We start from the raw sequence: 18,036 nt of genomic DNA, 5'->3' as shown, positions 1-18,036 counted from the left end.
ACAGTTGTCAGCAGTTTACTTCACTGTCCATCATAAACTCTGTAAATCACAGAGAGTTGAGGCGGAGCAGCATCAGAGGGAAAACCAGAAAACGTTTCCTCCATAAAATATGATCCACTTTCACCAAAATCAGTGAAACAGTTGGTGGTGTGTGACTCCACAATCTTTCATTTTTAAATGTGTTAAATGTGTGTCTCTCTCTCTTGTTTCTCAGTCATGGATCTCTACGTGGGGTCCTTCGGGCGAGTCTTCATCAGGGCGTGTCCGGCGGCAGCTGCACTTCAGGAACGAGTGGGCGACGTGGAGCGGCTGGTCTGTCTGCTCACGTAGCTGTGGGAGCGGAGCCTCAGTGAGGACACGCACCTGCATCACCAGGTAAACACCAGCCATGCCCTGCAGGGTGACGGAGCTCGGAGTATCTGGAAGGAAAAGAAAAGTTATAGTTTTTATAGGCATTTCAATCAGGTTCCTGGTGATATTTACAAGTCATTTCAACTGTGTTGTCTGTTTCTAAATGAGTTTTTCATTTTAAATAATATCTTCGAAATCATACTTTTGGGTAGTTGAGTATCATAGTAGAAATACATTGCAGCAGCATTCAAATGTTATGCTAAAACATTTCAAATGGCAATAAAATATTTAGTTGTATGGATTTTAATATCAATTTAGTGATTTCCAGTATAAAAACACACATTTTAGAAAAAGAATCGGATGTATTTGAACCATTTTTGGTTCCACCCAGAAGTTTTTTTTTCTGCTGATCACAACAGTTTACAACAAATCTTACATTATTGTGACGTTAAACTTCATTTACACTCATTCATTTTGTCCACAGTGACATACAACTGCAGAGTTGAAATAAACTGTATTTTAATGTTTGCCATATCTATATATCTGGATATTTTTGTTCAACTAGGTATCACAGCATCCTGCAGTCTCTCTCACGTAGTTTTTAGTTGAAAATAAAAACTTGTTCCAGCTGTCTGTTTGCCACGTTTAATGTAATAAATCTCTTTTTCTTCTGTGTCCCAGGAACCCGGTGGGTGGACCATGTGCAGGAGATCCCAGACAATACAAGATCTGCAACACCAAGGTCATTTCAGCGTAAACATTTCCACGCTGTATGAAACCAACTTTCGATGCAAACGTTTAAGAACAATGGATGACGTTTGCTTTAGAAGTGTGTTCAGGGCAGGTGTAGAGGCCGAGCGCTTTCGAGGGTGTGATCTGGAATTTCACTGACATATTAACCTACGTCTTCACTACACTGCTTTACACTGCTGTCGTGTTGTAGTCAGGTATCAGACCGTCTATTGTGTTAGAAGCATGCTGCGAGGTCAGCGGCTGTGTGTCAGACATGTTGGGCTGTGTGTGTGTGTGTGGGTGGGTGGGTGTGTTTTGGACAGCCAAGTCACCGTGGCCCATATTGATTAAAGGAAAAACACACAGATGGGTTGGAGCGTGTTTAAGCATGCTTGAATGTATGTGCATGTGGCAGTTTGTAGGGAGTGATTAGCTCAGAGCTTCCAATGAATGGACACAAATCCCAGACTTCTCTCTCTGCTGCAATTTGTGATAGCAACAAAAATCTGTTTAGACTGTAACATATAGAGAGAGATTTATTTCAGGGTTAGGATCAGACTTGTGACAGGGTTAAGGCATGACGTTATTACAGTTGAGTTTATAGTCTTAATGCTATACAATGTCCTCACTGTGTGTGTGTGTGTGTGTGTGTTTGCAGGAGTGTCCCCCTAGCTCGGAGGATTTCAGAGAGATGCAGTGTGCTGCCTTCAATGACAGACCGTTAGTGGCTGGAAACTCCTTCAAATGGACGACCTTTCATGGAGGTCAGTGTGACAATTCACTGTTCTTCAGCTTCTGAGCATAGAACAGATGAATTCTTCCCAGTTTGACTGACAGCTGATGAATACGGACAAACATAGGTGTGTAAAAGCCATCAGAGCTACTGTACGAGCAGAGGTACAATTTCAGAACCCTTACCCCCAACGACGAGTTAGCCTCAATGTTTCGGGACTTTCTGGCTGTCGAAGCCAAGACTTCCTCTTCCATGTGCTGCTCATTGTTTACAGTCTCATTATCAACTTGAGAGACGACGTCTACGACCAGGTAATCTTCAATAAAAAGCTAAATTGTCGTCACAGGATAGCCGATGGGTCTTGAGATTGCATCCCGGCCAACGCGCTACACCTCTTTTGCTCTCCACGCGGACTATTGACCTGTAAAATTCGCTCAAATATGGTTGGTCAATACTGCTTGGCCTTCAAACGGAAACCATCATGCTTTCGATACCAAAGTCCTTTGTCCTTTGCCTACAGATAGAGATATGTGTTCATCGAGATTACCCTAAGTGTAACTAAGTCAACTGTGGTCATGTCTCTTGAGCCACTTAAAGTGCCGTCAGAACATGCCAAGCTTCTAATACCAGTGTGGTTAAAATATTAGTTCTAATCTGATTAATTAATCCTGAAATATACAAAAATAAATTCAGTTCCAGTCTCAGGTCAATACATATACTCCACAACAGATGTGGACAGGTTATTTCCATACTACATCAGGTTTTATGCATGCCACATGCGTGTTCAGTCTGTGGGCTTGTAGGTGCATGAAGTTTGTGGGTCTGAGTGGATTAAACACCCTGCAGGCCGTTGTGGCTTTGCAGATGGTGTTTGTCCCCTGTGTGTGTAACTTTAGTTACTGTGTTGTTGGCGGTCCTGTGGTAAACTTTCCGTGCTGCCATGGCTCTCATGACCACTGTGAGGCCTGCAGGGTGTTTAATCCACACAGGTTTATGAGTTTCCTCTTTGACATTTGCTAGTTTTTTTTTGTTGCCTCCACTCCTTCTCCACTCTCTCCCCATCACCTCCTGCTATTGTTTCTGTCTCTCAGCCACCTCCCTCCCTTGTCTTTTTACCTCGCCTATTTTTTTCCCCATAATAAACTAATGAGCCACTGACTGGAGATCTTCCCTGCCAGGCTCTAACCCCTGTGAACTGAGCTGCCTGGCCTTGGGTCACAACTTCTACTACAACTTTGGCCGTGTGCTCGACGGCACAGCCTGCGACAAGGAGCCCGGAGCGGTGTGTGTCAATGGACACTGCCTGGTGAGTGCCAACAATACTGTGTATGTGTTTTCTTTATGCATTTAGTGTTCAGTGATGCTTGTTATTCTTTTATTAACTTGTCAGTTAGAGCTGCATTCATTGATTTCCAACCACAAACAGGCACAAAAACAGGTTGTTATGGCTAAATGTGTTTCTGTTTATACATTCTGACACAATTAGAGTCTATTTAATACATTTAAATCCAATATTTGCTCTCCTTTCAGCTCTGTTTGGTGCTCTGAGAGTGAAGCATACTATATCTTTACCATAGAACAAAAACAACAAGCTAAAGTAGGCTAAAAAGCTCCATAGAGCTGCATAGTTGGTTGAAAAAAAAAAAGCATAATGCAGCTCTAAAGGGCCTAATGTGACAAAGTTTTCCATTCAGCTTTTCCTTAAAAGAGTTTTTGGTTTCGAGTTGTGGTCTCTGGTGTCGGTCTAAATGCGGCTTATAGAGATAAGCAAAGCTACTGTGGGAAAAGTATTCCACCAGGGTGTAGCATGTAAACGGCAAATGTCAAACATTGGTTTCAAAGCTCAATGCTTTGCTGGTTGTGACCAAAATGTGACCGTACCACCAACTGCTAAAACTAAAAATGGGCACTGAGAAATGACAAATTCATAATCTTTAGTCAGACAGTTCCTGATTTAAAACAAAAGTTTGACAGTTTTTTAGTACAGATTTATTTAATAAAGGTGGCAGCTGCACATGTTTCAACATTTAACATTAGTACAAAAACACTTTTAATTCTATGTAAAGTATGGAAAAAGTATAATTTGGTGTTCCCAGTCCAATTTCACAGTTTATTTTAATTTTAGGTTAATCTTAATACTCTTCTGACAGCTTAACCTCCATCCTCCACCTCCATAGTCTTCATATAATCAAACACACTGTGCCACAGTGGCCAAATTCACCCGACATTGGGTTTAACTGGCTAAATGTTTCATCGGCTTTACACAAAATCTAAAATTTAGCTTGTGCTCACTGTTAGCAGCATATGCAGCCAATCTTTAACCTCTGATCGACGTTTCCTACCAAAAATGAGCAAATTGCTCTCTCTCTTCTTTTGCTTTTATGTTCACAGTATTATATCATTGGCCTTTTAATCAACAAAACAGATAGTTTCGATAAACAGTTTTTTACCTGTTGTATCAGAACCAGAAGACTTTCATGGCCGTCCAAGCCTTGGAACTGCCAGTCACCTTTCATTGTCTATGAGAATATGAATCAGACTTTCACTTCCAGATCCCTGGATGCCTGAAATAACTCCCCAGCCTCTGACTGAGCGAAAGTTTCTCTCTCTCTGTCTTTCCTCTCTTCATTCCCACCCTGTTGTGGTATAAGTGATGTTGACCACTCTGACTGGAGCTCTCTGGAGAAGTGAACTCCATGCTGTGCGTGAGGGCAAGAGTGCAGCCTTCAGTTAGCATTACAGCTCTGCTCAACACACAGTCCAGAGTCCTGCTCCCACATCCAGCCTGTCCCCTGCTCACCTCTCTCACCCTCACACAGATGGGGATGGTCGGAAGTGAACTTGTATCCCTCGGGTCCTGCAGCACATGCAGAGTAATAGCATTCATACGTAATGCTCAGTAGACATCTGCTACAAGAGGGGGACACTCATAGGCAAAGTTATTTTTACACCACTGACAAAGGAATAACATGTGTCTGTATGTCTGTATACCTGTATGTGTATACGTTTGTGTGTATGTGTGTGTGTGTGTGTGTGTGTGTGTGAGCTGACTTTTGGCGTGTGGTGTAAATGAGTGGATTTATGGACCTTTGACTGAGGTCAGAGCAGCAGAGAGCCTGAAACAGGAAACAGATGCAAGGCTGCAGCTGGTGTGGAGGGCTGCAGGTCACAAATTGAATTCAGATTGCAGAACACATGGCCGGTTTGGACACAACACGTGTTTGTGCAGTGTATGTTGATATGCCGTCACATCTGCTGCTAAATGTTGATCTGAGAGCAATATTCTAATGATTTAATTCCATATTGGGATGATCGAGACAGGAAATGCACGTCATAAATAACCAGCGCCAAAGGTGATGTCTTCAAAATGTTTGTTTTTTTCCAGCACATAGTCCAAAATCCAAACGTGGTTTTGGTTTTTGGTCAGTGTACGGCCAAGTTAGCAGCACTGTGAGGCTTGGAACTTTGAACTAACATCAACATGCTGACAGTGCTCACAGTCACAATGCTCTGATGTTAGTTTAGGCTAATTTGGCACTAAACATTAAGTACAGCTTAGGAGCTATTACAGTTTATCCTCTCAGGACCTTGAATATTTGCTTCACTCAGAACCAAAGTTGATGTTACAGGAAAAGTCAACGGATCTCTGAACTCATTTAGGGTTGCTCCTCTGAGGATCATGCACATCTGAGCCAAATTTCACGGCAGTCCATCCAATATTTGTTGATATATTTCAATCTGGACCAAACTGGTGGACTGGCCGACCAACACTGTAAACCCTTGACCCTCCGGCACGGCTAGAAAGCAGCAGCCGAAAGCAAGAGAATGTTTTGCTGTTTTGCATGTCGGATGACCTTAACGATTAACAAAAGTTCAGAATGATTATAGTGGAATGTTGTGAACTGAAAGAATCAGTAGCATTAAGTTTATTTCTCTCTATGTTACATTAACATTTGCTTGCATGAGTGTTTCCTGGAGTTTTGGGGGACCACAGTCGTACCCTCAGTGGGGCCCTCATGCACTCTGGTACTCTGTCACCGAAGCTTCATTTCTTGTTGTGCACACACAGATGCTTTGAGTGTTTTTGTGTTTTTAAGGGGCTTAGGGGACTGATTATAGGTTCCCTAGATTGTTGCTCCCTCGTCTGGGAACCTCCCCCTTGATTGGTTTGCTCTGTAGAGCGGGAGATGAAGGCCAGAGAAGAAAGCAGCCACTGTAATCTATCTACCAACAAGGTTCTCCACACACCATAAACCATGCAGCTCATCCTCTGTGCTCTTTGCTTTGGCATTTTAACGTTTACAGAGACAACTCTCTGACCAATCCCCCGCTCTTGAGGCCCTGAGCTGCTGTTTTTCCCCAAAGTAAATGTTTGTGAGGAGAAGAAAATGACAGGGAGAAGCAAATAAGAGAAGGAGAGCGAGAGTGGATCAAGTTGAGTTATGGCGGGAGGTTTAAGGGGACAAAAAAAAGAAAGGTTAGAAGTTGCCGGGGCACTCGTCAGAAAATGTGTGCAGTTGTGAGTGCTGCATGTCGACACTCAACAAGTTTCAGCAGAGACGTTCAAACTCTTGTTTGTGTGTCATACAGAAACCCGGCTGTGACTCTATCTTGGGTTCAAAGCAGCAGGAGGATGCCTGTATGGTGTGTGGAGGCCAAAACACCACCTGTATGCACCACAAGAGTGTGTACCAGAGCAACGGTCTGGAGGCAGGTAGGATACACTCACACACACACACACACACACACGCACACACACACACACACACACACACACACGCACAATGGTCATATTATCTCCACGAGGAATCAATTGCAGCAGTTTCAGGCCAACACGATCTGGGGATAATTCCAGTCCTACTTTGTGTTTTCCCTCCCAAGTGTTATTAGTCAATCAGGTTGAGTCAAAAAGGTTATTGTTCTCTGATAAAGTGCACATTAACCACAGTAACACTTTTGCCAAACAAAACCTGTTGGCTGCCATCAAGGAATAAATTCAGTTAACAACAGGTCCTCCGAAATTACAGTCGTTAAGATTTCAGGAAGGAGGAGGAAGAACACAGAGTTCTCCAGGCTCAAAGTCAATGACACTTTGGCTTGATGCCATAAAAACTTTTTCTACCTGCATCGGTATCTGCAGTTCAAAGGCCAACATGCTGTTCATAGGAAACATGTTGGGGGAAGGTCAGAATCTGCAGGTTTCTCCATATATCCCCTTTCAAAAGAAAGAAAATGATCAAAAAGAAGATAAAAATAGGAAGGACATACCTGTAGAAAAAAACTTTAAATCAAACTGGACAGGTTACCAAGTCCAATAAACAACTTTCTCCACTGGAACAGCACTCTAGAGGGCAGTTTACTGTGCTTTCTCCACTAAAAAGGGCACCTTAGTGGGCTCTTTATTATGTTTTCTCCACAGGAAGGGCACTCTAGAGGGCAGTTTACCACATTTTGTTCATTGGAACAGCACCCAAGAGGGCACTTCATCAGGGTTTCACTAGTCTAACAACACCCCTATCATACTTTCTCCACTGGAAGGGGACCCCTATTGGTGAACCTACTTTGGGTTTTTCGGTTTCTAACAGTCAACAGAGCAAATAAGCATTCCGACTGTGATTGGACAGCACAATGTTGGCAATGATGTAGAAGGTAAAGAAAAGTGAATAAGGTGTGATCAAGACAGGACAAAGACCTCTTTTAGATCCTGTGTTGCCCTCTTCTGAGAATTGAGTCAAATTGTGGGATTGAACACATCATGGGCACGGAAACACCTCTGCCATACGACTTGGCTCGGGAATCAACTCTAAGACAGTGGCTTCCTCACACAGCTCTGAGTAGGCAGAGCCGAGTGCTGACCATAATGACTCAGAATGAGCAAGAAGAAAACAGGCTGATAATGGCCGCTTTGTTTGGGCGACTCAACGGCCTTGGGAGGTTTTCTCTCCTCTCGCAGCTGCGTTTCCCAATGGAGAGAAAACTGATGGAGGGTGGTGGCAAAGAACGGCTCCTCACAAGGTCAGACGGTGATGGCCTCGAGCTCATCACTGCCCGTCTGTGACTCTGACATTTCCTCCATCGCAACTCTACATCTTCATATAGCTAATGAAGCAGACGAACCTTGTGCATAGTTTCTCTCTTAAACGGGGTAAGCAGGGGCAACCAAAGTTACGTGCTCTTCAGAGACTGTAATGAATGGAGTTCATCCTGCGGCTACTTTTTACTCCGGAGCAGCAGGGGAACCATAGAGCTGTCCCAGCCTCTTTTTGTTTTGATTCAGGAGTGAAATATCGTTGTGCAATGAATGGTCATGACTTCAGCTCATTCATAAATCGTCTCTCTTTGTGCTCGTAAACAGATCCATTAATCATAGTTAGTCATTACAGACATCATAGATTTTGATTGTTTTATAATGACAATCAAGACTTTGTAACAGTGTTTGGCACGATCTCCTCAAAAGAACATAATTATCTCATCCAAATTATTTGAGTTACTGATTACCTGTCAGTTACTGATTGCTAAAAAATGATTTAGTGTGCTATTCAAAGATTAACCCTGGATATAAAGTGCATAGTACGACCTGTCAAATGTTTTGTTGTTGGAATGTATCCACAACTTTTCACAAATCATTCATCAATGCATCAGTTTAAAAAAAAATTGACTCAAAGTGTCTTAAAAATTAGAATTAAAATCTCGTCATCTCATTTAAAAGATGTTTCTTTAAAGGTCACAATGCCAGGAAACCTCACACAAGAACACTGACATAATTGCTTAAAACTTTAAACTAATAGAGCTTGTTGCCACTGCCTCTTTTTTTCTATGAATGTTGGACTATCCACCTTAGGTGATGCCATGAGCCAAGTCCACCAATTATTGATTTACGCTTTGACAAAAAGTGTAACATTACTCATTGTAGAGGTATCGGACATGAGCACTCAGCTGGAAACAGCATCTTCGTGGAGTCCAGTCAAAGAAATAAGGCAAGTCATCATCTAGTGGTGAGGTTGCAGATTGCAACCAACTGAATATCCCTCGCTGTACGGGAACCTACGGTGCTGCAAAACTCATTCAAAATGCAAAAGGTCCTATCTACAGCTAGTTTGTCCATTTTGGGCCACTGTAGAAATATGGTGGTGTAATATGGCAGACTCTCTGAAAGAGAACCTGTTCTCTCTCTTATTTTAAGGTAACAAACACATAACGATTCTTATTTTCATGTGATCATACCCTAATAAAAAGATACTTCTGAACATTATGTTATATTTCCACCATATTTTATCAATGGACCCTCCTAGATCTTACACACTGGACTAAAATAGTTCTTTTAAGGTGGTACGCCAGTGGTTTAGTCTTTTTTTTTTTTTTTTTAATATCGATGCAGATATGCAAGATATGAGGACTTTTGGTCAATATGAGTCAAGGTCAACACAAACCCTGCATGCTGAGTCACAATTACTGTAATTATATGCATAAAAGACTTAAACTGTGTCGACTAAAATTGGAAACATCTATAGTAACTGTTCCGTCAGATGAATGTGAGACTGATGATTTAAAATCTATGTCTGAAAGGCCTCCTGTATAGACAAGCCTTTAGATCCTCCCAGCTTGGTAAATGCATGTCACATCAAGCAATACCCTTAAAACAGGAGACAGGGAACAGCTGTTCGTTACAGGCCGTGTAGTCCTCCCTGTGACTAGTAAGATAACTTTGACATGTCACATCGGTTGAGTGCCCCTTCAACAACAGAGACATGAAATAGTTTCTCACTGTGACTAAATTTCCCTTGATGGGAACATAAAGTTTGACTTTACGTTATACTGTATACATCATTTCTCATTCTGTTTGACCTCTAAGTAGCTTTAAGTCACATCATAGTGTCCCAGCGTAAACAAAACACTGGGATCGAGTCACCCTGCAGGTTGAACCAGAATTATAAGGGATATAAGAGATTATGTGTTACTGATGTTTAATGTTCCCTTTCATTTAGAGCCTAATAACTTTAACTTTAAAAGCCATCTGAGGTTTTTCTCTTTATGGCCTCTTTTATTTCTCATAAAGCTGTTTTTTTTTTTTTTTTTTTAGAGCAGCACGTGTTTCCAAGGTTGTAAAAAAAACTGACTTTTCCTTTAATCATGAGAAGTAGTTAAGAAAAAGCTAAGCCTCTGAGTGTCTCTGTTTGCCAGGCGGACCTTTTGGGTACAACGAAGTGGCCATGATACCAGCTGGAGCCACTCATATCCGAGTCACCGATAACAGCAGGAATTATCTAGGTAAGATTTAGCCCGTCACACACACACACACACACACACACACACACACACACACACACATATATACACAAACACACACACACACACACAGGACTCCTGGCCTGCTGTGTATATCAGTTTCAGCTTTCTCCAAGAAGACCGAGTTTGCGTCACTGGCTCCATGACTGCAGTCGGTGTTAATCAGGCGCTTTAAATTAATTCCTACATTTGTTATTACTCCCTCTCCACAGAGACAGGAGGGGCTCAGCAGTCCCATCTGGTATCTGGACCTACTGTGTGTGTTTACCAGGCAACTTAATAACCAAGGGCATCTATTCCCATCCTTGTTTATGAGACCAAAATAAAACAGCCCCCCCCGCCCCCAAAATGGCACACACTGTAGTCTTGAAAGAGAGGCTCATAAAGGCTTTATCTGACCACACTGGGCAAAGCAGGTGAAGGTACTTGTTTCCATTTCATGTCATGGAAAATCCCCTCTCCCAGTACTGCCATATATAGCCTGCTTGTGACAGCCTGCCTTCACCTCAACATGACCCACTTATATTGTTCACATTTGGAAATATTTGACTCACGTATCATAACTGAAAAACACCAAACTTTACCTTCCTCCCTCATCCAGCCCTCCAGAACGGACGCTCCCAGTTTGTGATCAACGGTAACTGGAAGATCAGCATCCCAGGCGAGTACAACGTAGCCGGGACGAAGCTGCTTTACCGACGCTCAGCGGACACCTTTGAGAGCTTCGAGGTACCGGGACCCACCCGGGAAGACCTTCATCTAATGGTGAGAAGATGCCAGAAAAGGACAGTTTAGTCTTAGTCTTTAGTTTCGCCTGCAAAATGTCTATTTTTGAGGCCATTCTGGTAAATCATAACCAAACATTCTGGCACCATTGAGCCAGACAATCACCAAAGCTGCTAAAAGATAGAGACACTCTACTCTCCTTCATTGTGCAATACACTGTTGAAATAAAGTTATTTGGCTCATTGTTAGGCATTTCACGAGTAAGAGCCAGTAAAACATCAGGTTTGGATAAATGATTTATTGCTTACATTCAGGTATTTCGCAAACAGACCAACCGCTACCAAACAGCTGTTAGTTATTGCTTCCTCTAAGAACATCAGTCTGCTGGTCTGACTTCTATAAAAGCCTGATGGGAGTTGTAGGCATCCTCCGACTCTTTCATAGCGAGTACTCATGACTTCCTTGGTGATTGGTGTTCAGGTTATTGCCTTTACCCTAACACAGTCTTAAGGGCTAGTGGTTAACCCTGATCATTAAGGGTTTCGACAGCCTTTACTTCATACTTTATAAGGCACAGGGTAAGCAATTCATGTGTAATTTATCAATTCCCATGCCTTCAGAGTTATTGTTAAGTTGTAACCCTAACTGTAAGGATTACAAGGCTACATGGAATATTATAGGCCTATAATATTTAACGAAATGTAGGCGATGGACCCTAGTACCAGTCCTCTAAAAAATTCAGTTTTAAGAGTCATATTCAGGATCCAGTTTAATATAATCACCCAGTTAAGCTTTCATTCATACAACATCAACAGTTAAAGATTAATTTTATAGTTTTGGTACAGGACCTCCATTTGGATAAAGTAGATGCATATTTAGGTGAATACAAGTATCAGATTTGGTATCAGCAGTATTTAAGGACTCGGTTTGGGATTGGAGAGAAAAAACTTCATTAGGACATCCCTACTATAAGATGTAATATTAGATACGGTACGATCGAAAGCTCCAGAACAGTGCTATCAGTCGTTTTATTGTCTACAGAAAATATAGTTAATATAAAACTCTATGTGTTGCATAAAAGCTGCTCTGCTGCAGAAAAAGTCAAATCAAACAAACTAAACATGATTTATGTGATTTCACTTCAGTATTATCTAAATGTTGATGCATGCACTTGCAAAATATTCAACACCTTTCCAGGCTAGACTAGATGTTTCCATGCCGTCCTTCTGTACAGGTGTTGGCGACAGACAGAAACCCAGGTATCGAGTATGAGTACTGGTTGCCACCGGACCAGTATGACCTCTACCATGGGAGGAGGAGTCCACTGCGTCAAGCTCACCACACTGCCAACTACCTCCCCTGGGATCAACCAGCCACTACAACCGCCACTACTACCACCAGCACCACCACCACCCGGGCTCCTCCTGTCACCACCCGATCCCATTGGTGTAAGTTTTGCCTCTAGCACTAGCTAAAACACAGGTAGGCCTCGTAGTTTCTCAGTGTTCTTTCAAACACCTGAAGCTATGAAGCCTCTGTTAACTTTAAAACAGATAAACGTCCATAAAAAGATCATCAACATCATCAAAAGACGTCTGACTGGACAAGAAACTCGAGCATGGTTGTGAACAAACTACTTACCGTCACTGTGTGTGAACACTTTGCCTCGCTGAGGAGTGATTACTAATGTAATTTTCAGTTCAGAAAGTGAATTAGGTAATCTGGCTATGCTTTCTGACATCTTGTCCCATCTGACTCTGTAACTGTAGCTGTTTCCAGATCTGAGCAATTACTGACGTCATTACAATGGTATCATAATAAAGCCAATTTGTAGCTTGCACCGGTGGTCCAAAAAATCCAGTATTTACACATTATGCCCAAGATGTTCCTCATTGGCTTTATCTACAACAAGCCAGCAGTCACGCAACGGTAGCAGAACAGCCCCTCTGCCAGTAGAGAAGTACTGCTTGAAATATTAGGAGGTAATGAGGGATACTGGCTTTGGATGCTGTTTAAAGCGCTGAGATAATGCAGCAAGAGCACGGAGAAGCTGCACCTGGAGCGCTTGGAGTAATCGGATAGATCTGATTCGGTTTGCGGATAGAAATTCTCAAAATAACTCTTGTGCTTGGCTTTCTTATATCTTTTAATGGAGGTTGAGCTGACATGTTTAGAAGATGATGACTGAGCTTGTAATTTCAGGATGAACGATTCCTCTAAGAGAGAGCCAATATGTTTTATTGTGCAGCATTGTGAAATTCTTATTTTAACTGGAGCAAAACTACTAAAATGAAGTCCGGATTCACTGATCTCAATCACCCTCACAGGTGTTTTCTGTCACGGCCTAATAGGAGTGGTTAAGGAAGTTGTCCAAAGCTAACAGGTGCAACAAACTAACAGGAGAATGAGCGGGGAATCTTAATCAATCACGGTCTGTACACGCCTGTAAAGTCCTGATCCAATCAGGCGCAATAAGTGAAAACACCTGTGTGGTGGGCGACGGCGTTAGAAAAGAAATCTTTCCTCAGGCTTCATTTGATTTAAAAGTGTTTATCTGAGGGCTGACCTGGTTGCTGAAGCCGAGGAATGCAGCTAGTTTATCTCGCATGATAAGCCTGCAGTACACATGTGCTCGATCTCCCTCCCTATGTGTGCACATTCACATGGAAATCTGCACACGGCCCGAGGACTTGTGCTTTCTGTCAGGCTCTATCCAATAGTGCAATAAATGCAAATAGCCTCTCTCTGGAAAGGTTTTCCAGCTGATGGCGTCGTGCCAAACACAATCTGACTCTTGTTTTGCTGTTTGCTTGCAGGAATGGAACGGTGTGTTGATTGTTTAGGCAACGAGCTGAACTTTCCAGACGCTGGGTTTGGACATAATTTCCAAGAGAATCGCATGAATATTTGTTTAATAAAGCCATTTTCATGTGAAATTGGACTGTGTACACACCCCAGGCATTTTGAGATCAAAACAAAGAACTGAGTGTTTCCTCTGGTTCGTTGTGCAACATCATGAGCTGAAATGTGCCTGCGTTTTATTCACTTTATTCTTGACAGAAGATGCTCTGAGTTACTCTCTGGTACTGATGTTAATATATGTCAACTAACTTAATCCAGGAGACTTGTAATTGCAGAAACTAAAAGTGATATATTTTTATCCAGGACACAACATGAAAGACATTTTTTACCATCCAGTGCTGAAGAAGACATTCTTCTACTTGACGTTTGCCGTTGTTGCCTAGTAGAATTTTTCAAATACAAGACATTCATTAAAATTAAACTTGCTGAGAATCTTTTTAACCAACATTGTGTTGCTTGTGTCTGTCAGTTTTAAGGCCTGTGAAGCCGCCACGCCAATCTCCCCATCACAACCGCCATCATCAGCCCATCCTGCCCCGCCTGGAGCGTGAGGAGAACCACAGGAACCTTCTGCCTCAGCCTTCACCTGGAAGTACGTTCACCATTTCCAACAACAAATCATGGCCGACTCATGCTTATTTATTTTAGGAAATTTGCTTGCTTCTTGCTCCTTGGGTTTCATATGCGTGTTCAGTAACGCCACACTTTGTCAAGGACAGGACTTCTTTTTAGATGTTTGATGGTCAGTAGCTCCAGTCTGTGAGCTAATTCTTATTTCTAGAGGTGAATACGCTGACAAACAGTAGAATGTGTAAATAAGATTAGGAGTTGTTCGAAGGTGCCTTTATGGAGCTTGGCTTCCTGTTTCTCTCTGTTTCCTGTATCCAGATGCAAAACATCTGGAGATACATCTGCAGCCTGATATTCACACTGAATTTCCATTTCATTTCCATTCTTCTGACATCATGTTCATGTTAGTAGTTCTCTGTTTGGGACCAGTTGGCATTGACTATGGTATTAATAATCTTCTTGAAGCAGTTGTCTGTAGTCAGAAAAACTTGATCGATCGATCGTGTTTCAGACTACCTCAGCTTTGTTACTGTAACTTTGATTTAATGTCTAACAGTATGTTTTGTTTGAGCTTGAAATATGCCACTTTAGTTTGAAATATCTCAACAACTATTGGATGGATTGCTATGAAATCTTGTACAGACGTTCATGTTCTTCAGAAGATGACTCTTACTGACTTTGGTGATCCTCTGATTTTGCCACTAGCGCCACTATAAGGTCAAAACATGCTGTATTGTCGTGTCAATCTCAGAACTTTTTCCATGGCTATTCCTCGTTCTTAATCCTGCCTAAAAACTATGATTGGCATGGTAGTTACTCCAACCAGGCCTATTTGAATCTGTGATCAAATCTTAGATGTTGACAGTGATTCAGACACATGGACGCAGAACTCGTAGACAAATTGGCGGCAAGGCCAAGTGACAGCACTATGTCCAGTTTTCTTAATACATCCATGTTCAGTTAACTCCCAATAAGAAAGCAAGCATGCATGTTTCCCAACATGTCAAGGTTGTAAGGTATGTAACGTCCTTAAATCATGACTGTATTATGTTTATATATGTTTGTTGTGCAGGGCATTGTGGAAAATGTCAGCGGGTTAAAGGTCGGAGAGAACGCCAGAGACAATATTGCCAGAAGGACTTTGGTAAGTCTGAATCTTTGCTGGTGACGCTTTGACATTAATGTAAATGAATATATGTATTAATTTATCTCTGCTTCTTGTCAGTTTTCCGAGGCAAAGTCCTTGGGAAGCTGTACAGAGGCAAGGAGACGCGTTATGACGTCCAGATCATCCACACGTACCGCAACGGCTTCCGCCTGGAGCATCGGGAGTTCTTGTGGGCCCCTAATGTGTGTGACTGCCCCCACATGGAGGAGGGGAGACAGTATATAATGATGGTGCGTCGTCACATTAACTATGAGCACACGCTAAACCGAATCCTGATGGAGGAGGACAGCTACGTGGTGCCATACAGACCCAGAGAGGATGAACTGCTGCGACCGCTCGGAAGACTCTGCAGCAACAGAGGACCAAAACAGCCGGCAGAGCTGAGGGGATGAGCATGCATCAGAGAATGAAACTTTATTTACTTCCCACGTTTTCATTTCTGGACCTTCAAAACATCATCAGACTCCATGTGATCCATGTGATGGTCTAATGAGTTCCACGGTGGCGTCACTGGAGAGAAATGACCGTTGGATCATCGACTTCATTTGAAACTCGCCACATTAAGAAACACCAAAATAAATAAATAAATAAAAAATAAAGACTCCATGTTTATTTAAAAGCCTGACCAGCTTACTGTACCATATAGAGCACTTTAGGTGGATGCGTGTGCCCACCTTTAAACACATACCAAAGAGAAGAACATTGACTGAAATGGCCTTTTTGTTATTGCTGTTTTTCCACAGCTATCATTTAAATTTTGTTTTTATAATTATTGTATTTTTGTGTGTGTGTAAACTTAAAGGAAAAATCCACCTTATTTCTGGAGATGGATTGCACCAAACTCATCCAGATATTCCCAGCAGCTCAGCAGAAACAATTACAATGTTACAATGTTTTAAAACCAACATTTTTTTGTACCGGGCTGTAAACACGTTTATTTCTGCTGTGAAGTTGGACATTTTATCATGGAGGCGACTCATTCTGGAGCCAGCCTCAAGTGGACGTTAGGGAAACTGCAGTTTTTGACACTTAAGCATTGGCTACAACTCATTCAGAAATTGTCAATAAAAAGTGAATAATACATTTAATGAATACCTGAATTGCTTCAGGTTCTTTCATACAGATATTTATTTATTTTTAATTAAATTGTAAGAGATTAACTTTGTTATCACCTTTAATTATCTTTAAAACGGCACACGTAACTGCAGCTAATTGCCTAATGTCTAATGTCTACAATTTGGGTTTAAGAGGTGGATTTTTCTTTTAGTTTTAACTCGAGATATAGTAACAACATATTGCTTCACAATGTATATATATATATATATATATAAAATAAGCTTAAACTGTAACACATTACTTGTTTCACTTGTTTAACGTCTTTCAGTGTCTGTGTTGCTCTTTTGTGGTATTCTTTTTTTTATAGTGTGTTCAATCAGGTCTGCTTTGTGATACTTTACGTGACAGAGATTATGAAATATAGCAGAACCAGTTTAATTACATAGTTTTATTCATTTATAACTTTGTCATTTACTTTATCGATGAGGCAGCTTCAGGGTTGGTTCGTCTTTCAGCCCAAAGCCAAAGAAAGATTTGTTCATGTGTTTAAATAGAACCTGAAGTGTGTAGCGCGGGAAATACGGATTCTCTTAGTACTTTCAAGACTGATTTTTAAATGCTTAAATGACAGGTTTGCCGGAGCGACTGAGAGGCAGCTAAACAGGAATGTAGACGTTATAATTTCTTAAACTGGAGAGCAAACATACTTTGATTCATATATTTGACTCACAATGAAGAAGCTGCATGCTCGCTTTATGTTGCTTACATTATCCAGTCTAAATTCATTCAAAAGGTCTGGATGCTTGTTTACATTTTGTTTTACATGTTAAAAAATTAAACCAAGCGTGCTCAAACAAAAACAAATATTAAAAAAAAAAGCCACTTCCAGAAGGGATGGAAGCTTTCTGTCTCATGCCTTCAGATGAAGTAGTCGTGTCTGTAAGACGCTGAAGTGAACCTAAAGTAGACCCTTGTTCCTCGGATGTTCATATAATGTTGGAACGTGGAAACGTGGGACTGGTTTTTATGACACTGAGCTGAGTGTCTGTGATGACTTCCTTACAGTTAATGAGCAGTCACCTGGCTCGGTCAAGAAATATACACGTGTACAGTAATATTAGCAATTTAATGTCGTGTTTCCTTTTGTCTAGATGTGAATAAAGTGTAAATACACTGTTTTCTTACAAACGATGCTGCTCTCGTGTCGGATTTTTTAAACTGTGTTACGTGAAAAAGATCGATAAAATCCAATTTCAATCGCAAATTCTTGGTTCTTGGTTTTTGAATACTACAATAACTTTACATTAGGCAGAGTGGGTCACACACTCCAAAGTAATCTTTTGGCACATGAGAGAAAATGTTATAATTTCAAATGCATAACAAAAAGGCACAAAAGTTAACTATTTAACAGACCGCAACACAGTTATATTCAAATGATACTTTAGTATATTTGTAGCTAATCAGTGCCACACACATAAAATACTGTATATTTCATAATCTCTGTCACGTAAAGTATCACAAAGCAGACCTGATTGAACACACTATAAAAAAA

At 41.4% G+C, this 18,036-nt stretch overlaps 1 protein-coding gene across 1 annotated transcript in view; it reads left to right on the top strand.

The window, feature by feature from the left end:
- Window positions 1-15,877, top strand: part of adamtsl5 (ADAMTS like 5) — a 30,064-nt gene extending 14,187 nt beyond the window's left edge. The window contains exons 3-13 of the mRNA XM_010751251.3: window positions 215-375; window positions 1,033-1,093; window positions 1,742-1,847; window positions 2,995-3,122; window positions 6,407-6,530; window positions 9,998-10,084; window positions 10,704-10,867; window positions 12,063-12,276; window positions 14,160-14,282; window positions 15,333-15,404; window positions 15,486-15,877. Of these exons, the coding sequence (XP_010749553.2) occupies window positions 215-375; window positions 1,033-1,093; window positions 1,742-1,847; window positions 2,995-3,122; window positions 6,407-6,530; window positions 9,998-10,084; window positions 10,704-10,867; window positions 12,063-12,276; window positions 14,160-14,282; window positions 15,333-15,404; window positions 15,486-15,820 (1,575 nt within the window). The 3' untranslated portion in view covers window positions 15,821-15,877. The remainder of the gene's footprint in view (window positions 1-214; window positions 376-1,032; window positions 1,094-1,741; window positions 1,848-2,994; window positions 3,123-6,406; window positions 6,531-9,997; window positions 10,085-10,703; window positions 10,868-12,062; window positions 12,277-14,159; window positions 14,283-15,332; window positions 15,405-15,485) is intronic.
- The last annotated feature ends 2,159 nt before the right edge of the window (window positions 15,878-18,036 follow it).

This window comes from Larimichthys crocea, chromosome VIII (assembly GCF_000972845.2).
Source record: "Larimichthys crocea isolate SSNF chromosome VIII, L_crocea_2.0, whole genome shotgun sequence".
NCBI lineage: Eukaryota > Metazoa > Chordata > Actinopteri > Sciaenidae > Larimichthys > Larimichthys crocea.
Note: the sequence above shows the minus strand (reverse complement) of the source record. Positions and strands in the feature narration are given on the sequence as shown.